This window comes from Dipodomys ordii, unplaced genomic scaffold (assembly GCF_000151885.1).
Source record: "Dipodomys ordii isolate 6190 unplaced genomic scaffold, Dord_2.0 Scaffold4, whole genome shotgun sequence".
In the NCBI taxonomy this organism is placed as follows: domain Eukaryota; kingdom Metazoa; phylum Chordata; class Mammalia; order Rodentia; family Heteromyidae; genus Dipodomys; species Dipodomys ordii.
In genome coordinates this window covers 3194176-3220282 of record NW_012267220.1, presented here as the reverse complement: position 1 = coordinate 3220282, position 26107 = coordinate 3194176, and the positions used below count along the sequence as shown (strand labels likewise).

Below are 26107 nucleotides of genomic sequence, written 5' to 3'. Positions count from 1 at the left end.
AAGAGCTCAGTAAGAGTACCAAGGCCCAGAGTTCAAGCCTCAGGACTGACCAAATTAAAAAAAAAACACTGAAAGAAAGGTAATAAAATTCAGTCTTTAAAAGATAGTTCTTTAAAATTAATACTTTATTTAAACAATAGATATATTATGCAAGACAGTTGTACCTAATCAATATCTTACCTTAAGTATTAGACATTCAATATATGTACATTTAATATATGTAATATTATATAACCATGATCAATTCACCAAAGGACAGAAATTAATAGTTGTCTAATCCTGTTTAGTAAGTATTTTACTTCAGTTTCCAGTTTGTGAATGAGTTTTCTGCTTCAAGTTATATATTGCACTTAGTAGAATCTTAGCTACTCAGGTTGGGATCTGAGGTTCCAGGCTCAAACCAGATCTCCATTTAAGCACTAACAGGTCAGAAGTGGGAGCTGGGCTGCAGATGGGCACCAGGGAATTGTGTCTATAACCCTGTCTGCTCAGGAGGTGAGACCTGAGGTTCACCAGTTGAAGCCAGCCTGGGCAGCAAAGTCTGTGAGACAATTATCTCCAGAAAAAGCCCAAAGTGGCACTGTGGTTCAGGCGGTAGAGTTCTAGCCTTGAGCACAGGGAGGCTCAAGCATGGAGCAAAAGCTCCAAGTTCAAGTCCCACAATTGGCAAAAATAAAAAGAACAACATTCTTAGACTTTTATCAAAAACGAATCCTCCATCATCTGCCTCTCAGCAGAGAGTAAGAGGCTTTGAATCAAACCCAACAGAGAAAAAAGGTCTCAGCACTTGAGAAAACTCATCCACAAAAGTGTGGATGAGAGAGTTGTCCTTTAAATTGTAAAAGGAAACCTCACCCAATTCATAATCCAGATAAATGCCAACCCTCCTGGGCTTCTCTGCCAGGCAAAGATTGAGGAGAGTGGCATTTCGAGCCACATAGTAGCCATTGCAAAGCTGAACTGCCCAGCATTTGTTCAGTCCTGAGTGTGGCCACATTGCATCAGGGCCAAGGTAGTCCTGACAAACCCCTACTGTCCACGCATCCTTGTCCTCCACCTGTACCTCCCAGAAATGGCGGCCGGAAGTGAATCTTGCAGCCCCCAGGATGGTGGGATAGTCCATGACATGCATTGGATACAGAGGCTCGGTTGGCTCTGTCTGCATCAACGCCACACTCTTCTTATCCTTGGACACCCACAGATTCGGGTGTGCTGTTTGGGGATCCAGGGTCACTTCCACTCGAAAATTCTTCCTAATTCTCTGCAGGGCTGAAAGCTGCAGAGCAATGGCACAGGTGTCTTTCCTAAAGCTGAGTGTGTGCAGGTCTGGGGGCGCCAGGCTTTCACACTTGCTCAAGGTGCTCTTGATGTTTGTCAGTAGTTTCATTTCTGTCATCTTGCTTTTCTCTGCTATCTCTCTGCATAGAACTTCCACATGGTAAGCGTGGTTGTTAAACGCCATCTCGTTTTCCTCCAGCTGCTGCTGAATGTGCTCCTGTTGTTTCTGTACCTTGGCCAGGAATGCATTGTGCTCCTGTTCCACAAACATCTTCAAGTAAGTAGATTCGGTGGAGAGTTGCTGTCTCTGGTCTTCCAGTTCCTTTCCCAGGCACACGCGTTTCTTGTACTGGGAGGCTAGTGCCTGCTGAGCATGCAACACATGGTCATTCAGAGAGGTGATGTGAGTCTTCAGCTTTAGCCTGTGGTCAGCAGCAGCCTCCTTGATGGGCCTCACACAGTGGCCCTGATGCTCAGGGTGCTGGGTGCAGTGCTGACACAGCAGCTGCAGGTCATCCTCGCAGAAATGGACCAGGGCCTGCCCATGCTGCTCACACAAGGGTTTCTCCTTCAGCCTCCTTTCCTTGCTTGGGCCTGTCAGGAGCTGCTGGGTCATTTCAATCATCCTTGCCATTTGGTGGTTGCTCCAGAAATGCCCCTCCATGCACTGGTGACGACACACTGGACAGGACAGCACCTCCATCTGTGCCCAGCACTGCCGGATGCAAGGGCGACAGAAGTTGTGTCCACAGTCAATGGTGACCGGGTCGCTCAGTGTGCCCAGACAGACAGGGCACTTGCTTTCCACCTGAAACTCAGCCAAGGCTGCTTGCACGGCCATCTGGCTGGGCATCAAGGTCTATGTATTCTGAGGGCTTCTTCTTCAGGGTATAGGCCTTTCCAAGTCACGTGACCCAAGGGTAGCTTTGATGTCCTTCACAGCTCCTGCCCTCAGTAACAGAAGTTGGTGACAGGATTGGTTGCAGAATGAGCCGCCAAAAGCAGACAACTGCAAGCCAGTCCAGGAGCTTTGATGGTCAGCAGTTAATAATGGACACCAGTTAATGTCTCCGTGTTTCTGTTAATAAGGAAAGATGCATTCATTAAAAACCCTTCTTCAGCTGGGTATCAGTGGCTGTCATCCTAGCTACTCAGGAGGCTCAGATCTGAGGATCCTGGTTCAAAACCAGGCCAAGCAGCAAACTCCATAAAACTCTTATCTCTGATTAATCAGCAAAAATGCTGGAAATAGAGTTGGTTCTAGGGGGAGAGCACTAGCTTTTAACAAAAAATAGTTCAGGAAAAGGGACTTGGCAAATGGGATTACCTCAAACTGATAATTTCTTTTTTTTTTATTGTGAAAATACTGTACAGAGGGGTTACAATTACATGGGCAAGATAATGAGTACATTTCTTATCAAGCATTGTAGCCTCCTCCTTTGTTTCCCCATCCCATCCCTTTCCCATCCTCCACCCCGCCGCCCCCCTCCCAATCAAACTGATAATTTCTGCACAGCAAAGGACATAGTTACTAAGCTAGAAAGACAGTCAACAGATTGGGAGATCTTTACTAGCCATACATGGGACAAAGGCCTAACATCCAATATATAAAAGGAGCTCAAGAAACTAACCTATGCCAAAGCAAATAAACCAATCACTAAAGGGGTCCAGGAGACTGCTCAGAATAGGTAAGAATGATGGCAAAGAAACAAAGGAATGCTCAACATCTCTTAATGTCACAGTGAAAATGCTAATCAAAAGCAACTCTGAGATGGGCCATCATTGGGACTTCCAACAACAACCAATGTTGGCAGGGATATGGGGAAAAGGAACTCTATTGCACTGTTGGTGGGAATGTAAAGTAGTACAATCACTGTGGACAGCAGTGTGGAGATTTCTTAAAAACCTAAACAGAGATCTTCCCTAGGACCCAGCCATACCACTCCTGGGCATCTACCCAGAACATCACAAGGCAGATACCATAAAGACACTTGTACATCCATGTTCATTGCTGCACTATTGCCAATAGCCACGTTCCACTCTTACAACACAAGAGTGGTGTCAAAAACACACGACAGAATTTACATAGCCATTAGAAAAAATTAATACTGTGTCATTTGCAGGGAACTGGATGGACCTAGCACAAATCATGTTAAGTGAGATAAGTCAAGCTCACAGACAAGTGGTACAAGTTTTCTCTCATACACTGGAGGCTAAAAACATCAGACATGTTAAATTATACAGGACTCTAAGCATCCACACAGAGAGACCAAAGGAACATATTTGTAGGAGAGGAACACAAAGGCACCACGCTTCTGTGCCTCTAATCACATATAATAATCTTTACCAAAATGAAATGAAGCCAAGGCTGGTGGCTCACACCTTAATCCTAGCTACTCGGGTGGCTGAGATCTGAGATCTGTGATTCAAAACCAGCAACAGCAGGAAAATCTGTGAAACTCTTATCTCCAATTAACTACCAGAAAATTCGAAATGGCATTGTGGATCAAGTGGTAGAGTGCTTGCCCTGTCCTAAAAAGCTCAGGGACAGCACCCAGGCCCAGACTTCAAGCCCATTCTAGCTTACCTTTCTGCTTCCCTGGAGCAGGGGTGCTCAGAAGCTCTGGCAGATGAGACTCCCACAACTGACTTTCAAGCTAGCTGAGTGGTGGGCCAAGGCCCTAATATGTCTGGACCAGAGGCCAAGCCCACAAGGGTGTTCCGGGTGGGGCAGAGGCATGGAGAGAAGTAATTGGCTGGAAAAATGCTTGAGTTCTAATCTGGCCAAATTGGCCACACCCACTGTAGATAAGCAAGCCACCTATGCTTTTGTAAATGTTTAATCCTTTCAAGACTTAAAAAAAAATGTGTTTTTTTTTTGGGTGGGTGGGGATGGGAAGGGATGGGAAGGGGAAACAAAGGAGGAGGCTACAATGCTTGATAAGAAATGTACTCATTATCTTGCCCATGTAATTGTAACCCCTCTGTACAGTATTTTCACAATAAAAAAATTAAAATTAAAAAAAATTTAAGTTAATTTTTTTTGCCAGTTCTGGGGCTTGAATTCAGTTCCTGGGCACTGTCCCTAGGCTTCTTTTGCTCAAGGCTAGCACTTTACCACTTGAGTCCCAGTGCTACTTCTGGCTTTTGTCTGTGTTTGTGGTACTGAGCAATGGAACCCAGGGCTCCATGCATGCTAGGCAAGTGCTCTGCCACTAAGCCACCATCCTAGTCACGGGATGAATGGATTATTTTCTTGAGCTCCTTACATATATTGTACATTAGACCTTTGACATATGTATTTTTGGTAAAGATCTTCTCCCAGTCTGCTGGGTGTCTTCTTAGTTTAACTATGTCCTTTGCTGTGCAGAAACTTTTTAGTTTAATGCATTCTTTTTTTTTTTTTTTGTCAGTTGTGGGGCCTGAACTTTGGGCCTGGACGCTGTCCCTGAGCTCTTCAGCTCAAGGAGAGGGATCTACTGCTTGAGCCACAAGGCCAGTTCTGGTTTTCTAGTGGTTTACTGGAGATAAGAGTCTCATGGACTTTTCTGCCCGAGCTGGCTTTGAACTGTGATCCTCAGATCTCAGTCTTTTGAGTAGCTAGGATTACAGGTGTGAGCCACGGGTGCCCGACTTAGTTTAATGCATACTCATTGGTCAAGTTAATCTCCTTCCTGCTCTCCCCTTTGGACTCTTCTAAAACTTTCTGTCTATGTCTATAAGTTCTAGTGTCTTTCCTATTCCCTCTTGATGTAACTTCAAGGTTTCAGGTCTTTCTTTCATTTTCATTTTTTGTTAAATGGAAACAAAGTTAGCTACGGAGCCCAAGGTAGCCTGGACACTGCCGCCTCCTGCCTCAGCCTCCCCAGTGCTGGGATCATAGGTGTGAGCCATGGCACTGAGCGCTGTGCCATTGGCAAGTCTCAGGTCCCTAGGCTGAGGTTGTGTGCCTGGAACAGTTCCATTCCTGAAGGTGAAATGAAGCTGAGCCTGAAGACCCACGGGGCACCAGACAGGATCTAGTAACAGATCTAGTCCTGACAAGCAGCCCAGCAGAGATCACCACAGCCCAGCAGAGCTACTCTGGCCATTGTAAGTTTACTTTTTCACAGTGAAACGGGCTTTTCGATGTCCAAGTCTTTCCCTTCCATTTCTATAGAGATGGATAACAGTGACCAAGGGATATAAAAGAACACTCTTGTTTTTTGCCATCCTGGGGCTTAAACTAACAGCCTGAGCACTGTTCCTGATGCTTTTTTTTTTCTTTTTCAAGGCTATCACTCTATCACTTGAGCCACACTGCCACCTCTATTTTTTCTGTTTATGTGGTGTTGAGGAATTGAACCCAGAGCCTTGTACATGCTAGGCAAGCACTCTACCGCTATGCCACATTCCCAACCCAAAAGAAGACCTTTTTTTTCTTTTTTGCCATTCCTGGGGCTTTGACTTTGGGACTTGGCACTGTCTCTGAGCTTTTTCTGCTCAAGGCTAGCACTCTACCACTTGAGCCACAGCACCACTTCTGGATTTTTGTGTTCAAGTGGTACTGAGGAATCAAACCCAGGGCTTCAAGCATACAAAGCAAGCACTCTACCAGTAAGCCACATTCCCAGCCCAAGAAGACTCTTAAATAGCAAATAATGGTAAGCCATACATGTTTAGTTTTTAAATATAAGTCTTTCAGTGTAACATAACAATGTTAGAAGCGGGGTATGATAGCCCAGCACTGTGGCTCATGCCTGCAATACTACCTGCTCAGGAAGCTGAGGAGAGTGACTGGAAGCCAGCCCAGGCAGGAAAGTCTATGAGCATCTGATCTCCAATTAACCAGCAAATAGCTGGAAGTGGAGCTGTGACTCAAGTGGTAGAGTGCTAGCCTTTAGCAAAAATGTTTAGAACAGCTGGGTACTTAAAATCAGCTAGTAGCTTAAAATCTTAGCTACTCATGAGGCTGAGATCTGCAAAGCTAGCCCGGGCAGGAAAGCCCAGGAAAATCTTATCTCCAATAAACCACTCAGAAAACTGGAAGTGGTGCTGTGCCTCAAGAGGTAGAGCACTAGCCTTGAGCTGAAGAGCTGAGGGACAGTGCCCAGAGTTCAGGCCCCACAGCTGACCAAAACAAAACAAAAGCTTAGAACAGACCCCATACCCTGAGTTCAAGTCCCAAGACTCATCCATTACCCCCCCCAATAAAACCCTGTATATTTTGTTTTCAACCCATAAATACTAATTGTCTATATTCAAAGGATATTTTTTAACAGACATTTCAACACATATACAGTATTCAATGAGTAATGATCAGATCAATCTAACACTCAAATCCATCATTTATCACTTGTTTTTGGTGTATGCTGTGGCTTGAATTTAGGTGCTTGTGCTCGTCTTTTATTGTTTTATTTATTTAATTTTATTTATTTATTTTATCAGTCATAGGGCTTGAACTCTGGGCCTGGGGGCTGTCCCTGAGCTTTTCAGCTCAAGGCTAGAGCTGTACCACTTCCAGTTTTCTGAGTGGTTTATTGGAGATAAGAGTCTCTCGGACTTTTCTGACTGAGCTGGCTTTGAGCTGTGATCCTCATAACTCAGCCTCCTGTGTAGCTAGGATTACAGGAATAAGCCACTAGTGTTCAGCTGATTTATTTATTTTTTGTACGAGTTCTGGGGCTTACCTGGGTGCTGTCCCTGAGCTTTTTTTTTTTGCTCAAGGCTAGCACTCTACTCCTTGATCCACAGCTCTACCTCTGGCTTTTTAGCTGGTTCACTGGAAATAGAAGTCACTCAGATTTGACTGCCCAGTCTGGCTTTGAACCTCATTTCTCTCTGATGTCAGCTTCCTGAGCAGCTAGAATTACAAGCATTTCCCACCAAGGCATCAGACTTTTACTATTTCTTTGTGCTGGGAATGTGCAAAATCCTCTCTTCGAGTAGGAAATACCAGCACTCACTGAGTGCTGTGTAGAATAGAAGTTAGAAGCCAGCATGAGCTTTCAGAGAAAATTCTAGTCCAGTCTATGCTATAGGGTGAGAACCTAACTCATTCAAGATCATAGCAATAATAATCCTCTTTAATAGCTATAGAGGTCAATCACAGTTGTTAGCCTACTGTAGAACTGAATATTAGAAGCCATTCCTTCTATCCAAGTGCACCTTTGTACTCATTAACCATTTTTTTCTCCATTCTTCTCTCCTACTCATAATATATTCTGAAAATAGTAAAAATAAGTTTTTGGTGATTCAGGAGTTAAGACAAACAGCAGTACTATTACTTCAGCCTTGAAATGTTTTTTTTTTGTTTTTGTTTTTTGAAGTTGTCCTTGAATTCAGCACCTGGATACTATCCCCTGAGTTCTTTTTGCTCAAGGCTAGCACTCTACCACTTTGAGTCACAGTGCCACTTCTGGTTCCTGAGTGGTTAATTGGAATAAGAGTCTCTGGGGGTCTTTTCTACTTGGACTGTCTTCTAGCAAAGATCCTCAGATCTCAGCTTCCTGAGTAGCTAGGATGACAGGCATGAGCCTCCAGTGCCTGGTAGCCTTGAAGAATTTATCCCCAAGTTTTCTGATAAAATCAACTTAAAATGTCACTTGGGAAGGAGATTTGGGTAAGCCTAAATTGGTTAGGATTGGATAAAACAGCCCATCTCACAGACTACATTACCCAGCATCTTCTAGGGGCCATCTTGTGCCCTGAGAGTGTGAAAGATTTTTACCTCTCCCTTTCTAGGAATTACAAACTTCATTTTGCATTTCAAAGAGCTAATCGGTCCTCTTGTATTTCAATTGTCTCCACTCTTGTTTCTACTCTTTCTCTCTGGACACTAAGACCTGGACTTTGATCCCTTTGGAGCTCTCCATTTCATTGTCTTTTAGGAGTAAGATGGGTCTGTGACTGCAATCTTAACTATTGGGGGGGGGGGGCTGAGACGTGAGGATCCCAGTTAGTAGGCAGTCTGGAAGAGAAGTCCAGGAGACTCTTCTCCAATTAACCAGCAAAACAGCTGGAAGTAGAGTGTGGTTCAAGTGGAAGAGCACTAGTCTTGAGCACTAAAGCTCAGGGACAGCACTTAGGCCCTTGAGTTCAAGCTCCAGGACCGGTACCAAAGAGAGGAGAGGAGGGAGAAAGGGGAAGGGGAGAAGGAGAAGGGGTGGGGAGAGATATCCTTTCCAACCAATTACTCTCAAAAGTTACTCATAGGAGTAAAAACACACACACACAAAAACCAAAAACAGCAGGAATGTGAGAGCCAGCCTAAGGAGTGAGAATTTCCATTAGGACACTGGTCTGAGCCACACACTGTATAAACCCTGCGGGGTGAGGGTAGTGCGTTGAGAGGGGAGTCGACCATCCAGATGCACTGTACTCCAGTCTGACATGTTGAATTGAAAGACCTTTGTACAGCTATTCATAAACAATATAGATATATACGAAGTTATGTATAGATGCGTAAATATCTCACGCACAGGTTCCACCCCTGAGCTTTCCCCCTGGCCCCTGACAACAGGATTCTGATGATCAGGTAAGAACAAGGTCCTGGGCTGGGAACGTGGCTTAGTGATCGAGTGTTACTGGGTTCGATTCCTCAGCACCACAAATGCAGAAAAAGCCAGAAGTGGCGCTGTGGCTCAAGTGGTAGAGCGCTAGCCTTGAGCAAAAGAAGCGCAGGGACAGCGCCCAGGCCCTGAGTCCAAGCCCCAGGACCTGTTAAAAAACAAACAAAGAAACAAACAAACAAATCAAGGTCCTTCCTCATCTCCAGAGACTGGACCCACCAGCGTTTCTACGCCTGACTTCCCAAGCTCTCCAGCACCCAGGCTTACGGGGCATGCGCGCGCGCGCCCCGCCCACTTCCGAGAGCCTGTCAATCACCGCGCGAGCAGAAGCCTGGCGTCCCGTGGGCGCGCGCGCGGTTCTGGCGCCTGAGTCCCCGCCCCGCCCCTGCCAGGTGCGCTAGCGGCGCTGCCCGCTGCCTCGCAGCCCTGGCCGCTGCTCGACCTGCGCCAGGTAAGCCGGGAGGACGTCGGGAGGGACCTGGAGGTGGGGTCGCCCTAAGCAGAGGCTTCGGTGCCCAGCCCTTGGGGCGGCGGACTGCGCACCCCCGGATCGCTAGGGCGAGGGGGGAGGTTTCGGGGCACCCTGACGCTGCCAGCACCCCGGCCGCGGACTTCCAGCCGTCCTGCTGTTGGAGCCCTTCCCGCTCCCCCGAAGGGGGACCGTGCCCGGGGCCGTGATGCGCTGCTGCCGTCGATGGGCCCCGGGACCACAGCAGGGTGCAGTCCAAGACCGAGTTTCCAGACAGGAGGGAAAGGCAACCGCGAAGAGAAAAACTAAAGGACTCCCCGGTTCCGCCCAGTGGCGGTCAAGATGGTGGTCTTTGTGACTGGGCCGTCTGGAAGGATCTGGGGACGGGCCGGGGGCAGCTTAGTTAAGGGGGTTGGCGCGTCGATCGCACGCACGAGGCCCCGGGGTCTCCCTGGGCTGCTGGTGGGAGGAACAGTAGCTTGGGGAGGTCTACCATCCTGCTATGGCCAGCCCCACCCCGGTAGACGGGATCCTGCCCTGGCCCTCTGGGCTGTCTTGGATGGAGTTGGTACTTCAGGGCTCACGACTGAGCAGGTGTGAATCCGGTTACGTTTCTCATCTCAAGTAACAGTTTGCATCTGGACAGCAAGGAGTCTACCCCAGGTTTCTTCTATTAGCTTAAGAGTTACCCAGCTCCAGCTGGGAAGGTGGCTCAGCGGTAGAGCGCTTGCGGATGCCTCACGTGCCACTGTGACTCTATAGTAGTAGAGTGCTAGTCTTGAGCAAAAGCAGCTCAGGGAGAGCGCCCAGGCCCTGAGTTCAAGCCCCAGGACTGGCAAAAAAAAAAAAGAAAGTTACCCAGGTCCTTCCAGCCTGTGCGATGCATCATCAGCCACAAGAAGAGCAATAGGTAATACAGGTCTGAGAAGAGGGAAGAATTGAGACCATACACCTTAGGCTCCACTCACTGGACTTTAACTAAAGCACAAGGAAACGAGCAAAAGCCAAAGTTGGGTCTGTAGTTTGATTATGTATGTGGAGAGGGGAAATGAGACTCTTGTTCAATTGCTGATGTCCAGTAAATCTTGTTTTTCTTTGGGATAATGTGAAGCTGTTTCAAGGTTAAAATTTAGGAAGTGATGGACTTGGTTTGTGTTTAGAAAATCTGCAGAGTTGGAGACTTGGTGGATGGGTGGAATGTGTTCTGTGTGGAGACACTGGGTGAAGTGAAAGGATCAGCCTTAATGAGTGCTATAAACAGAGAAGATCCAATCATGACCTGAACTCAGCCTCAGCCTGGGTCCAAGGGGGCCCTGGTGGTTTTTTTTTTTTTTTAACTTAGCTGAAAAGTATTTAAGAAAGAGGAGGGGAACTCAAGTGGATTCAATTGACTAAGTAAAGGCAAGGCCTTAAGCCCTGAACTCAAACCCCGGTATTTCTACTCCTCCTTGCAAAAACAAAAACAAAGAGAATCTAGAACCAGGCATTAGTATGTGGACATGACATTCATGTCCTGATTTGGATAGCTGGGCCAGGGGAATTTGAGTATGTGGGAAAGGGAAGGCCTGTTGGGCCCTGAAATCTGTGTGGGAATTCTTACTTTGTGTGTGTATGTCTGTATATGCACGCATGCAAGCACTAGCTTTGTGCCATTTCTGGGCTTGAAATCAGGGCCTTACCCTTTACCCTCCTCAGCTTTCTTGCTCACTCGGCTTTCTTGCTCATGGCTGAAAGTAGTAGCTAGGGTTACAGGTGTGAGTCCCTCGCGACTACTCTTTTAACTTTTTGTTTTGTTTTATTTATTTATTTATTTTGGGGGGTCCAGTCGTGGGGCCTGAACTCTGGGCCTGGGCACTGTCCCTCAGCTCTTCAGCTCAAGGCTAGTGCTCTACCACTTGAGCCACAGCACCACTTCCGGCTTTTTTGTTTTTGCTTATGTGTTGCTGAGGAATCGAACCCAGGGCCTCATGCATGCAAGGCAAGCGCTCTACCACTGAGCCACCTTCCTAGCCCTCATTCATCCTTTCAAAATTAAAACTTTTTGTTCTGTGCTTGCCCTGGGGCTTGAACTCAGGGCCTGAGGCTATGACTGATATTTTTGCTCACGGCTAGCACTCTATCACTTGAGCCACTGCTGCTCTTTGAGCTTTTTGGAGGATAAGAGTTGTAAGAACGTTCCTACCTAGGCTGGCTTTAAACTAAGATGGTCAGATCTCAGCCTCCTGAGCAGCTAGGATTACAGACATGAGCCACCAGTGCCTGGCTTAAATCTTTTTATGACAGTACTGGTTCTTGAACTCAGGGCTGGGTCACAGTCCTTTAGCTTATTTGCCCAAGGCTGGTGGTCTGGCACTACAACCACAGCACCACTCCCAGGTTTGGGGTGGTTCATTGGAGACTTAACAGGCACTAACCGCCAGCACTTCACTTACACATAGTTTCCGTGACTCACTTACATGTCTCAGGACTCTACAGAAAATGTTACTTGCTGTTGTGATTTATTTCAGGGCAAACACTGGAGAGGGCAAAGCAGAGAGATCGCTGAGTGGAGTGACTGGGAACCTGCTTGGTTCTTCAAGTGGTAAGTTGTGACCTGGAGCGAAATGTTCCCCGAGCTGAGAGTCCATGTGTATCACCAGCTCCCCTAAACCCAAACATCAATTTAACTAAATGCATACAGAGTTGAAATTGCAAATACAAATAGAGGCCACGGATTCTGGTCTGCTTTTCAGATTTCTCACTTTTAGCTGGGTGCTGTGGGTTCATCCAGTAAATCCTGGGTACTTGGAAGTCTGAGATCTGAGGATACACATACTCAGGTTCGAAGCCAGCCTGTGCAAGGAAGTCCGTTAGGTTTTTGTCCCCCCCACCCCCCAAGACTGGTGCTCTACCACTTGGCCATAACTCAATTCTGAGCTTTATGGTATTATTTGGAGATATGAGTCTCATAGACTTTCCTTCCTGGGTTGGCTTGTAACCTCAGTGCTCACATCTCAGCCACTTGAATAGCTAGAATTATGGACATGAGCCACCAGTGCCTGGCTTGTCTTACAAGCTTTTTTTTTGCCAGTCATGGGGCCTGGGCGCTGTCCCTCAGCTCTTCAGCTCAAGGCTAGCCCTCTACCACTTGAGCCATGGCTCCACTTCTGGCTTTTTCTGCTTATATGGTGCAGAGGAACCGAACCCAGGGCCTCATGCATGCAAGGCAAGCACTCTACCAGCGAGCCACCTTCCCAGCCCCACAAGCTTATTTTCACCCAGTAGCTTTGACTGATGATTCTTCTGAACCCACTGTAATATTGTTGTTTCAAGTTTAGGAGGTTGTGACACAACAAGTCTTTCCTCATTCACAGGCTTGAGGAGATGTGTGACTCACTGCTTTGCTGAAGACCCTCATCGCCCTTAAGTTCAGATGAGCTCGGGGTGACAGAGCTACAAGCCTTGAATCCTTCAGATCCGACAGGCCAGGCTAGTGACAGCCACTTCTCCCTGGCTGTGGAGCTCCAGGAGACCAGCCACCCCCATCCCTGGCTGCCCATGGAGGTTAGGTCCGGGCTGGCACACTTGCAGGAGGAAAGCTGCTGCCCCATTTGTCTGGATTACTTCAAAGACCCCGTGACCATCGACTGTGGGCACAACTTCTGCTTTGACTGCCTGCATATGTGCTGGAAGGATCTCCACAGTGGACCTGCTGATGACTTTCCCTGCCCGGTGTGCCGATTTCACTTTGCCCGCATCCACTTCAAGAGGAACCCCCAGCTCCGGAATTTGGCTGAAATTGCCAAGCAACTCCAGGTGCGAAGGAGCAAGAGGCAGCAGAGGCTGGAGGAACACCCCATGTGCCAGAAGCACAACCAGTTCTTGACCTTTTTCTGTTCGAGGGACATGCAGGTGTTATGTCCGCTGTGCAGTTTCTCGGCAGAACACCAATCACACTACATTTGCTCTGTGAAGACGATTGCCTCTTATCACCGGGGGCTGGTAAAAGAGTCCCTGAGTACCTTGCAGAGCAATGCAGAGCGCGCAGACAAGGTGGTCGCCCTGCAAGGCACGAGATCCAAGGAGCTGAGAGCCCAGGTGGAGCTCCGCACGGATGAAATCAATTCCGAGTTCGAGCAAGTCAGGTGGTTTTTCCAGGTTCAGCAAGAGGCTCTCCTTCAGCAGATGCGGGAGGAAGAGTCAAGCATTTTAACAGAGCTTCAGAAACATCTGGTAACGCTTTCCAGCCAGGTTTCCACTCTGTTGCATCTCCTGAAAGAGGTCAAGGACAAGCAAGCAAGTTCTGACCTGGAGCTGCTGACAGATGTGAAGAGTCTCCACGACAGGTTGCACAATAGGAAAAGTCCTGAGCTCGTCTCTTTCCAGTTAAAGGAATATGCTTTCGGGCTCCCTCCACAGTACTCTAGTTTGGATCCGATTATCAAGAAGTTTCACATCCAGGTGTCTTTGGATCCCAACACGGCTCACCCCTACCTTGTTGTTTCTGAGGACAGAAAAATGGTGTGGTATTCCCAAGGAAGAGAGAACAGCTCCAGGGAGCTCTGTGCTGCTGTTCTGGGTTTAGAGAAGTTTGTTTCTGGCCGCCATTACTGGGAGGTGGAGGTGGGAAGCAAAGGCAGGTGGACCTTGGGTGTGTGCCAAAACCGCCTTCCTCGGAACTGGAGCAATCACACTGCAGTTCACAAGGGTGTCTGGGCAGTGGGGCTATATACCGAGGAGGAGGGCTATGTAGCATTTGGTCCCAGGAAAACCCACATCATGACAAGAGTCAGACCCAGTAAGGTTGGCATTTTTTTGGACTATGAATTAGGTGAGGTTTTCTTTTACAATATGACTGATAAGTCTCTTCTCTATAGTTTTAGTGATTCCTTTACTAATCCCATCTGCTCTTTTTTCTGTCCTGGAGTAGATCCTGAACCTCTAAAAATTGCTCCACTGTCTAGATGATGGAAAACAAGTTAAGGCTAGTTTAGACAGTCAATTTCATCATATTTCTAGAGCCTTTGATTTTTTTAATTTTTTTTTTTATTTTTTGTCGAGGGGCTTGAACTCTGGGCCTGGGTGCTATCCCTCAGCTCTTCAGCTCAAGTCTAGTGGTCTACCACAAGTACCCCATAGCACCACTATCTATAAAACCCCTCTGTATTTTATATATGTATATATATATGTGTATTATATATATATATATATATATATATAATCCAGAGGGGTTACAGTTATGAGTAGGGTAATGAGTACATTTCCTATTGAACATTGTTACCTCCTTTGTTTTTCCCCTACCATCCCTTCGCTCCCCACCTCCCCAACTCTTCCCTCTCCCCCCTAGGATAAAATTAATCCCAAGATTGGAGATAGAGGAATGAGGACAGAATTGGTCTTTCCTACTATGTTACTCAGTGATTTCAGAGTTGTAATAATTCATCCTTCTGTGTAGTAATGAAATTTACATCTTTGTGTATTTTTGACTGCCATGATAATTATTTAAGAAGTTCTTCTGGGATAAGAGGTGGTGGTGAGGGGGTGAGGTTGATTGGGATACATTATAACTGTATAAACGTGTCACAGAGCCCCCAGATCCCTTGTACAACTGATGTGGCTAATAAAGAGACATAGTTCATTGTTGTCATCTGCCTCAGTCTCATGTTTCTGGGACCACAATTTTCTCCATCAGGGGAGAATCAAGGGCCATGGAATGGAATTGGAAAGTGCTAAGCATGAATGTGGTGTGTGTGTGTGTGTGTGTGTTTATGCCATACTCAGGGCTTGAACTCAGGGCTTAGGCATTGTCCACGAGCTTCTTTTGCTCAAAGCTAGCACTCTATCCCTTGAACTACAATGCCCCTTCTGGCCTTTTCTGTTTATGTGGTACTGAGGAATTGAACCCAGGGCTTTGTGCCTGCTAGGCAAGCACTCTACCACTAAGCCACATTCCCAGCCCAAAGATGAAGGGCTTCTGATCTGGGTTTTTTCATTCCTGTGGGGCTGGGGATAAAGACCAGAACTTTCTTTGTTTCTTTGTGCATGTTAGCTAGTGTACTCTATTGAGCTACACAATCTCATACCTTTTCTGGTTCAAAGCAGCCTGGGCAGTAAAGTCAGTGAGACTCCTAGCTCCAATTAACCATCAGAAAACCTGAAGTGGTGCTGTGGCTCAAGTGGTAGAACGCTGGCCTTGAGCGGAAGAGCTGAGGAACAGTGCCCAGGCCCAGAGATCTTCCTGTTCCAGCTGATTCAAGTGGTGATCCTCAGGTTTCTGCATCCTGAGTAGCTATGATTTCATGTGTTAATTATCAGCACCCAGTTTTTTTTTTCTTTTGGTTGGTTATATGGCTTCAACTTCAATGGAGATAAGAGTCTCAGGGACTTTCCTGCGCTGGGGAACTTTGAATCATGATCCTCAGATCTCAGCCTCCTAAGTAGCTAGGATTACAGGCCTGAGCCACTGGCATCCAGCTGCTGCTGCTGCCGCCGCCACCTCCTCCTCCTCCTACTTTGTTCTTCTTCTTCTTCCTTCTTCTCCTTTTTTATGCTGGTACTTGTGCTAGAACTCAGAGTTGGGGCATTAGCTTTCTCTAAGCTCATGATCTACCTGAGGGCTATAACTTTACTAACCACTTTTTGGTGGTTAGTAGATACCAGTGCCAGGCTTTTCTTTTGTCTTTTTTTTTTTAAGATAAGCCTACACTATATAGCCCAACTCACTAAGATTGCCTACAAACGTGCTTCTACCACTGCCGAACAAGTGCATGGTGTGTGCCACCATGCCTAGCTCCAGCTGAATGTGTGTACCAGTCCTGGGGTTTGAAATCAGGCCTGGGTGCTATTCCTAAGCTTTTTTGTTCAAGGCTCCCACTCCACCACTTGAACCACAGCTCTATTTCCTGCTTTGGGGTAGCTATTGGAGATAACACTCTCAGACTTTCCTGCCTGGACTGGCTTGATCTGAGATCCTCAGATCTCAGCCTCCTGAGTAGCTAGAGTTATGGATATAAGCAACCATACTTGGCTTTTGCTTTCTTTTTTCTTTTTAACATTTGAGGGCTGCCCCTGGTATTGGTGGCTCATGCCTGTAATCCTAGCTGCTCTGGAGGCTGAGATCTGAGGTGCTCTGTTCCAAGTCAGCTTGGGCAGGAACATCCTTGAGCCTCTTCAAGAAACTACCAACAGAGCTGAAAGATGGCTCAGTGGTAGAGCTCTTGCCTTGCATGCCTGAGGTCCTGGGTTTGATTCCTCAGCACCACATAAGCAAAAAGAAGCTGGAAGTGGCGCTGTGGCTATAGTGGTAGAGCGCTAGCCTTGAGCTGAAGAGCTGAGGGACAGCGCCTAGACCCAAAGTTCAGGCTCCACGACCGGACCCCCCACCAGCCCCCAGAAAAGAAACTACCAACAGAGCCAGCAGTGGAGCTGGCTCAAGTGGTAGAGCACTAGCCTTTGAGCAAAAGAAGCTCAAGGACAGGACACAGGCCCTGAGTTTGAGCTCCAAGAACAGCAGCAACAAGAAAAAAGGCTGGCTGAGGGGAATGAGGGGCAACCTCTGAGGCTCCCCGGGGCAGGGAAGTAGGACAGTTGGTAGTGGGTGGTCAGGCTGGACCCTCAGGCACCTGCTCTGAGGAACTGGCTTCTCCTGGATGCTGGGGACAGTGTTGAAAACCGCACTCTGCAAAGGGGACAAAGCTGGTGGGAAGCAGAGATACTCAGCCCTGGTGAGGTTAGGGTCAAGTCAATCTTAGCCACTCAGAAGATGGAATTAAAGTCAAAGGATTAATCATGGACTGGGAAGGTGGCTCAGTGGTAGAGCGCTTGCCTTGCATGCATGAAGCCCTGGGTTCGATTCCTCAGCACCACAAAAGCAGAAAAAGCTGGAAGTGGCACTGTGACTAAGTGCTAGAACATTAGTCCTGAGCTGAAGAGTTGAGGGACTGAGTCCAGGCTCAGAGGTCAGGACTCATGACCCACAAAAAAAAAAAAAAAAGGATTATTCAAGACGTACAAAAGCATAAACTGCATGCAAATCCACAATGCTTGTGATCCACCTGGTTAAATCACGACACTGGATATTCCTCCCAGACCAGTCCTTCCCTCCCTGTGGCCCACCCTGCCCCAGGGAGAAGACACCACCCCGGTGTGGGCGTGGCCTCCATACCCACCCTCTCATCCAGGTATATATAAGCTAGGGCCCACCAGTCAGCTGCCAGTCTGTGCAAGGCTGCAGTTGAGGTCCATTCTGGGAGTCTGTCCTGCTAGAGCCTCTGAGCTAGCTCCCACTCCAGGTAAGCAGGAAGGGGGCACTAGGTGGGCGTGGCCATCACTGTTCTTAACCCAGGGGAACCACTGCAGATGATGTTACCTGAACTCAACTTTGATTACTTATAAAAATGACTGTGTGGGGGCTGGGAATGTGGCTTAGTGCTAGAGTGCTTGCCTAGCCTGCATGAAGCCCTGGGTTTGACTTCTCAGCACCACATAAACAGAAAAAGCTGGAAGTGGCCCTGTGGCTAGGAAAGTCTGTGGGACTCTTATCTCCTATAAACCACCATAAAACTGAAAGTGTCTCTGGCTCAAGTGGTAGAGTGCTAGCCTTGAGCAAAAGAAGCTCAGGGACAGTGCCCAGGCCCTGAGTTCAAGCCCCAGGATTGGCAGAAAGAAACAACCCCACCCCAAATTACTATTTTTACTTCACATGGCATTATGCATATTTCAATACATAGTGATTGGGTCAGAGCAGATGAGAGTAACTGACTTATCTAGCAACTGAATATTTGCTGGGGGCTGTCCCTGACTTTTTATGCCTAGGGCAAAGAACTGTACTATTTCCAGCTTTTTGGAGGTTAATTGGACATAAAAATCTCAAGGACTTTCCTGCTCAAGTTGGCTGAAATGTTACCTTATTGTTTTTATTTATTGACTTTTTGGTTGGTCATGGGGCTTGAACTCTGTGCCTGGGCACTGTCCCTCAGCTCTTCAGCTTAAGGCAAGAGCTCTACCACTTGTGCCAATGAGACACTTCCATTTTCTGGTGGCTTATGGGAGAAAAGATTCTCAGAGACTTGCCTGGATCTGCAATCCTCAGAACTCTGTCTCTTCAGTAGCTAGGATTACAGGCCTGAGCCACCAGTGCCTAGCTTTTTGTTTTTCTTTTTCTTTTGTAGGTCATGAGGCCTGAACTCTGGGCCTGAGCACTGTCCCTCAACTCTTCAGCTAAAGGCTAGCACTGTACTATTTGAGCCACAGTGCCACTTTCTACATTTTCTGCTTATGTGGTGCTGAGGAATCAAACCCATGGGCCCTATGCGTGCAAGGCAAACACTCAGCCACTGAGCCACCTTCCCAGCCCCTGTAATTATTATTATTTTCAGATACAAGTATCAACCAGGAAAAAGAGTGTAGGGACTGTGAATGTGGTTTAATGGTAGAGTGCTTGCCTAGCATGTATGAAACACAGAGTTGCATTCTTCTGTACCACCTAAAGAGAAAGAACTGGAATTGGCATTGTGGCTCAAGTGGTAGAGTTCTGGTCTTGAGCAAAAGAAGCTCAGGGACAGACCCCGGTCCTACGTGCAAGTGCCAGGACTGGCAAATAATAATAATAATGTGTGTATGTAGTATATAATTTTGTGTGGGTCCTGGGCCCTGTCTACTTTAGAGCCAGAGCTCCAGTTTTGGCTTTTGTTTTGTCACAGACTTTCTCCTGTCTAGGCTGGTTACATATTGAACCACACAAGTGTGCGTCCAAGATCTGCTTTTTTTTTTTTTTTTTTGGCCAGTCTTGGCACTTGAACCTAGGATCTGGGCACTGTCCTTGAGCTAATTTTGGTCAAGCTTTGCACTCTACACTTGAGTCACAGTACCACTACTGGCTCTTTTTGTTTATGTGATACTGAGGAATTGAAGCCAGGACTTCATGCATGCTAGGCAAGCACTCTACCACTTGAGCCACATTCCCAGCCCATTCAAGATATGCAATTTTGATTGATATATATGCTCCTCAGTGCTTTGTTCTACATTAGATTTTTTCTGTTTCTGTTGCAGAAATCTGATCAGTGGAACTGCTTACATACTTGTTCATCTGCATTGAATCTTCACATTTTCTGCTTCCTGGGAAAGATGTCATAGCCAAACATGAGTTGATCTCAAGATCATATCTGGGGACCATCCCTCTCCAGCAGCTGCTTGCAGAGCTGAAGGAAGGAGGCAGCCACCGCCTTGTGCAGGGTCACAGCCTCACTTGAGCCCCTAGAGGAGCGGACCCACTGAGTCTCCACCAGCTCCTCCCTACACCATGGCCTGTGCAGCCTCCCTGGCTGAGCTCCAAGCACAGGCCACCTGCCCCATCTGCCTGGCTTACCTGAGTGACCCGGTGACCACTGAATGCGGACACAACTTCTGTCACTCCTGCATCCTCCAGTGTTGGGAAGGTCTCCAAGACACCTTCCCCTGTCCCACCTGCCTCCACTATTGTCCCAACGATGTCCTCCATAGCAACACGCAGCTAAGCCACCTGGTTGACATCGTCATGCAGCTGGCAGGTTCTGAGAGCAAGAGGCAGCTGTGTGAGCAGCACGGTGAGGTCCTGAGCTTGTTCTGTGATGATGACCTGCAGCTGTTGTGCGCCCAGTGCAGGGTCTCTTCTGATCACCACCAGCACCACCTCATGCCCATCAGTGAGGCCGCAGCAGCTCAGAAGGAGAAGCTGAACGACTGCAAGAAGCACCTGAAACGGCAGGCGAGAGACGCCAAGACAGAGTACCAACGGCAAATTTCCAAGTCCATTCAGCTGATTCCTAAGATACAAAAGTGGAAGGAGGAATTGCAATCGGAGTTTAGACATTTTCAACACTTTATGAGCAGCCAGTGCTCGGTGAGCATCAGCCGTCTATATGATGACGAGAAAACCATCGAAACCCAGCTGCTGGCCAACACAAGTGAGATCTTGGAGCACCTCACTATGCTGAAGAGTCTACTGAGTGAAATGAAAGAGAAGACTCTACAAGCAGATGTAGATTTGCTGAGAGGGGTTAGGAGCCTTCAGGAGAGGTACACAGCCATCCACCCCCCCAGAGTGTTTTCCTATGAGTTAATGGAGAATAACCCTTTCCCTCCACATTATTTTGGCCTGGAGAAAATGATGAGCACATTTCGGGTGGATTTGACATTCAATCCTCAGTTTTCACATCCTGTTCTGAAAGTCTCCCAAGATAGAAAGACTGTGACGTTAGTGGGTCAATCAGCTCCTTCTCCTTTCAGTGCAATGATCCACACCCAGGAGAGACTTCAAAACGGAAGGTTTTTTTGGCAAGTAGAGGTAAAAGGCACAGGGCATTGGTCCATGGGGGTGTTTCAGAAATCTGCCTCAAAAGATTTGATGGTACCCTGCTTTAAGCGGGAAAGCCATAATATTACCCAGCATACACAATCCAGCTTGGTGGATAGGGTTGGTGCCTTTCTAGATTATGAGCTTGGAGAGCTTTCCTTTTATGATTTGAAATGTCGATCCTGCCTTCATGTTTTCAATTCTAAGTTTACAGGTGCACTTGTGCCATTTTTCTCTATGAGATGTATTTCTCCATCCTTTCTTTCTATCAGTTTTGACTAGAGGAATGATGGACTGGACTGGTAACCGTGTGTGTGTGTGTGTGTGTGATGTTCTATGGAGAGCACTTGGAATGTTTGGTACCCCGTGTGTGTGTGTGTGTGATGTTCTATGGAGAGGACTTGGAATGTTTGGTACCCCTTGTCTGCCCTGTACTGCCCCACAGTTGGGTGAGATGACAGAGGGGTGCTGATTCTCCAAGCACTGGTAGTGGTTGGAGAAGGTAGGTCCAAACCATGGGGCCCCTGTTGGTGCTGTGTAACCACCCTGTAATCTCCAGAATAGCCCCTCTGGGCGCTTCTTGCCCCTTGTTGAGTGGTATCACATTGGGCCTATTGTGGGAGGGAGGGAAGGAAAGGAAGGAGGGAAGGAAGGAGGGAGGGGTGCTCCCTATAGGCAAGGCTTTGCCAGCTGCTGTCATGGGAGCTCTTTTGTCCCCTTTTGTGGCTGCTGTGACCTGTGCCTCAAAGATAGCAAAGACTGCGGTTCCCCTGGCCACAGACACAAGCACACATGCTCCCAGCACAGTGAAGGGGCTTCTTGAAGTGTAGCCGTGCACAGAACACAGGCTGCTCTTTCTGGCAGCACTGACCTGAGCTCCTCAAGAGTTAATTGGCTTGCTGTATATTCTGTACATCGTATGCTGTATCTTATGTAATGTTGTATATTATGTACATTGAACTATGTCACTGGAGGGTAGGGGTGAGGGGGAGAATGATGGGTGACATTGATTAAGGTGCTGTATATCACAACCTGACAAATGGAATTGGAACATCTTTGTTGAGCTACTTAATTTTTTTAAAGAGTTCATTGGTTTATGTAAACAAGGAGAGAAAAAAACATGAAGGTCCATCAAAGGCTCCCTAGAAAAGGCAGCGCAAGCCAGGAAAGCAGGGCACCAGTCTGGGCTCTGCCTGAGATCCTAGCTACTTGGGAAGACACCATCCAAGGGTGATGATTTGAAGCCAGTATGGACAGACCAATCTACAAGACTTATCTCCAATTTACCAACAAAAATCCTTTTACCCTTAAGCAATGTATATAAGCTAATATATGTATATGTAAATGTATATAAGCTAATAAAAAAGACAAAAGATAATACAATGACTAAAGTGGTGGTTATGACTTTGATTTTTAACCTTTTGAAGTCTTTATTATTGTACATGAGTTGTATGGGGGATTCATTAGATCAGGCCATGTCCTGAGTTTCTTTTGCTCAAGGCTAGCCCTCTACCACTGAGTTGTGAACTCCAGTTTTCTGGTAGTTCACTGAGATCAGAGTCTCACAGCCTTTCAACTGGGATGCTCACATCTCAGCCTCTGTGTGAGCCACTGGCACATGGCTTAGAGTGATATTTCTACAGGTGCATACAGTGTACCTCAGCCTCCTCACCTCATCCCTGCATCTTATTCCCTTCTCTCCTCTCCTTGAAAACAATGTCAAGAGGTTTTATTCTTTTTGCCAGTCTTGAAACTTAAAGTAAAAGTATGCCACTGTCCTTGAGCTTCTTTTACTCAAGGCTAGCTGACTATCCCTTCAGCCACAGCACTATTTGTGGCTTTTTCTGTGTATGTAGTATGAGGAATCAAACCCAGGGCTTCATGCATACTAGGCAAGCAGTCTACCACTGAGCCAGATTCCCAGCCCTGTTAAGGTAAATCACAATCTCAAGATTGGAGATAGAAGAATGGGGGCAGTACTGGTCTTTCCTACTATGTTACTCAGTGATTTCAGAGTTGTGATAATTTATCCTTCTGTGTGTAAATGAAACTTACATCTTTGTGTATTTTTTTTTCGTTGTTGGTGGGGATTGAACTCTGGGCCTGGACACTATCCCTGAGCTCTTCAAGGCGAGTGCTCTACACTTGTCACAGCACCACTTCCGGTTTTCTGAGTGGTTTATTGAGATGAGAGTCTTACCTACATTCCTGCCTGGGCTGGCTTTGAGCCATGATCCTCAGATCTCAGGGTCCTGAGTAGCTAGGATTTCAGGCGAGAGCCAGCAGTGCCCAGAGTCTTTGTGTATTTTTGACTGCCATGATAATATTTAAGAAGCTCTTTTGGGGTAAGAGGTGGTGGTGAGGGGGTGAGGTTGATTGGGATACATTATAAATGTATAAACGTGTCACAGAGCCCCCAGATCCCTTGTACAACTGATGTGGCTAATAAAGAGACACAGTTCATTGTTGTCATCTGCCTCAGTCACATGCTCCTGCGACCACACTTTTCTCCATCAGGGAAGAATCAGTGGAGCCAAGAGCTATGGAATGGAATTGGAAAGTGCTAAACATGAACATGTGTGTGGTGTATGTGTGTGTTTATGCCATACTCAGGGCTTGAACTCAGGGCTTAGGCATTGTCCATGAGCTTCTTTTGCTCAAAGCTCAAAGCACTCAATCCCTTGATCAACAATGCCCCTTCTGGCCTTTTCTGTTTATGTGGTACTGAGGAATTGAACCCAGGGCTTTGTGCCTGCTAGGCAAGCACTCTACCACTAAGCCACATTCCCAGCCCAAGGATGAAGGGTTTCTGATCTGGTCTGGGTTTTTTCATTTCTGTGGGGCTGGGAATAAAAGACCAGGACTTTCTTTGTTTCTTTGTACATGTTAGCTAGTGTACTGTACCATTGAGCTACACAACCTCCCACATTAATAATTAATCACATTAATTAATTAATTTTTCTTTCTTTCTTTTTCTCCTTTCTTTCTCTCTTTCTCTCCTTTCCTTTCTCTCTCTCTCTTTCTTTTTTTTGTCTCTCTCTCATTTTTTTTTCTGGTCCTGGGCTTGAGCTCAGGGCCCAGGTTCTGTTCCTAAGCTCATTTTAGAAAAGGTTACCACTCTACCACTTGAGCTACAGCAGCACTTTAGGCTTTTTCTGTTATTGATTGGAGATAGTCTTAAGGATAGCTGGACATAGGTGACTCACACCTGTAATCCTAGCTACTAGGAAGCTGAGATCTGAGGATTGCGGTTCAAAGCCAGCCTGGTGGTCTGGGAAGGTAGCTCATTGGTAGAGTGCATGCCTTGCAAGCATGAGGCCCTGGGTTCGATTCCTCAGCACCACATAAACAGAAAAAGCCGGAAGTGGCGCTGTGGCTCCAGTGGTAGAGCGCTAGCCTTGAGCTGAAGAGCTGAGGGACAGCGCCCAGATCCATAGTTCAGGCCCCATGACTGGCAAAAAAAAAGAAAAGAAAAGAAAAGAAAAAGCCAGCCTGGGCAGAAAAGTTAGTGAGACTCTTATCTCCAATTAATTACCAGAAAATCTGAAGTGGTGCTGTGGCTCAAGTGGTAGAGCCCAGGCCCTGATCTGAACAGCTCAGGGACAGTGCCCAGACTCAGCGTTCACTCCCCAAGCCTGACAAAAAAGGGGGGCGGGGGCTGGAAAGGTGGCTCAGCTGTAGAGGGCTTACCTTGCATGCATGAGGCCATGCGTTCGATTCCTCAGCACCACATAAGCAGAAAATGCTGGAAGTGGTACTGTGGCTCAAGTAGTAGAGAGCTAGGTTTGAGCTGAATGGCTGAGAGACAGTGCCCAGGCCCAGAGTTCAGGCCCCATGACCGACCAAAAAAAAAACAACAAAACCCCAGCATCTCAAGGACGTTCTGTCCCAGCTGACTTCAGGCTGACTTCCAACAGTGATTCTCAGACCTCTGCATCCTGAGTAGCTAGGGTTTCAGGTTAGTCCACTCATCAGCACCCAGAGGCTATTTGTTTTATTTTTTGGTTGGTCATGTGACTTCAACTCTGGGCCTGGGCTCTGTCCCTCAGCTCTTCCTCTCAGGGTGAGCCCTGTATCACTTGACCCACAGGGCCACTTCCTGTTTTCTGCTGGTATATTGTAGAAAAGAGTGTCCTGGAGTTTGCTGTCCCAACTGGCTTTGAACCGATCCTCAGATCTCAGCTTCTGAATTAGCTAGGATTGCAGGCCTGAGCCACCGATGCCTATTTTATTTCTCTTTTCTTTCCCTCTCCTTTCCTTTCCTCTCCTTTCCTTTCCTTCCTTCCTTCCTTCCTTCCTTCCTTCCTTCCTTCCTTCCTTCCTTCCTTCCTTCCTTCCTCTCTTTCTTTCTTCCTTTCTCCCCTCCCTCTGTCCTTTCTTTCTTCCCTCCTTCCCTCCTTCCCTCCCTCTCTTCCTCCCTCCCTTCTTTCTTTCTTTCTTTTGCTGGACCTCACCAGGCCATCAGGCCATCTTTCATTAGTTTTTTGAAAACTGGCACTCTACTTGAGCCATACCTCTAATTCCCACTTTTTTTCCTGGCTAGAGTTAAGAGTTTAACATGTGTTTTATCCCCAGTGCTTGGCTCCTGTCTTTTCTTTCTTTTTTTTTTGGGACAAGGTTTCACTATATAGGCCAGATTAAGCCTTGAGTTAAGATTGCCTACAAACTTGTGGCTCTTCTGCCACTGCCAAGCAAGTGCATGGTGTGTGCCAACATGCCTGGCCCCAGATGATTATATGTGCCAGTCCTGGGCCCTGTCCCTAAGCTTTTGTGCTCAAGGCTGGCACTCCATCACTTGAGCCACTTCTTGCCTTTGGGTGGCTACTGGAGATAAGATTCTCAGACTTTCCTACACAGGCTGGCTTGACCTGAGATCCTAAAATCTTAGCATGCTGAGTAGATAGATTTATGGATGTAAGCCACCATACTTGGCTTTTGCTTTCTTTTTTCTTTTCAATGTTTGAGGGCTGCCCCTCGTGTTAGTGTCTCACGCCTGTAATCCTAGCTGCTCTGGGGGCTGAGATCTGAGGTGCTCTGTTCCAAGTCAGCTTGGGCAGGAACATCCTTGAGGCTCTTCAAGAAACTACCAACAAGCTGGGAGCTTGTGGCTCCCACCTGTAATCCCAGCTGAGATCTAAGGATGGCGGTTCAAAGCTAGTCTGGGCATGAAATTCCATGAGACTCTTCTCTCTAATAAACCACTCAGAAAACCGGAAGTGGTCTGTGGTTCAAGTGGTAGAGTGCTAGCCTTGAGCTGAAGAGTGCAGGGACAGTACCCAGGCCCAGAGTTTTACCTCTATGAACAACCAAACACATACACACACACACACACACACACACACACACACGCAAACACACACACACTAAAGAAACTACCAACAGAGGGAGGGGATGGTAGGGGGCAAACAATGGAGGGGCTAACAATGTTCAAGAGGAAGTGTACTCATTACCTCACTCATGTAACTGTAACCCTCTGTATAGTATCTTTACAATAAAAAA

General features: G+C 47.1%; 3 protein-coding genes across 3 annotated transcripts; 2 read left to right on the top strand and 1 right to left on the bottom strand.

The window, feature by feature from the left end:
- Positions 1-730: 730 nt before the first annotated feature.
- LOC105991080 (putative tripartite motif-containing protein 75) lies at positions 731-2131 on the bottom strand. The gene has a single exon (XM_013023644.1). The coding sequence runs from the start codon at positions 2129-2131 to the stop codon at positions 731-733; it is 1401 nt and encodes a 466-aa protein (XP_012879098.1).
- A 10703-nt stretch (positions 2132-12834) lies between these two features.
- LOC105992399 (tripartite motif-containing protein 60-like) lies at positions 12835-14328 on the top strand. Its single transcript, XM_013025254.1, has one exon. It carries the CDS (start codon positions 12835-12837, stop codon positions 14242-14244), a length of 1410 nt encoding a protein of 469 aa, XP_012880708.1. The 3' UTR covers positions 14245-14328.
- A 5248-nt stretch (positions 14329-19576) lies between these two features.
- Positions 19577-20890, top strand: LOC105991070 (putative tripartite motif-containing protein 75). Its single transcript, XM_013023632.1, has one exon. The coding sequence runs from the start codon at positions 19577-19579 to the stop codon at positions 20888-20890; it is 1314 nt and encodes a 437-aa protein (XP_012879086.1).
- The last annotated feature ends 5217 nt before the right edge of the window (positions 20891-26107 follow it).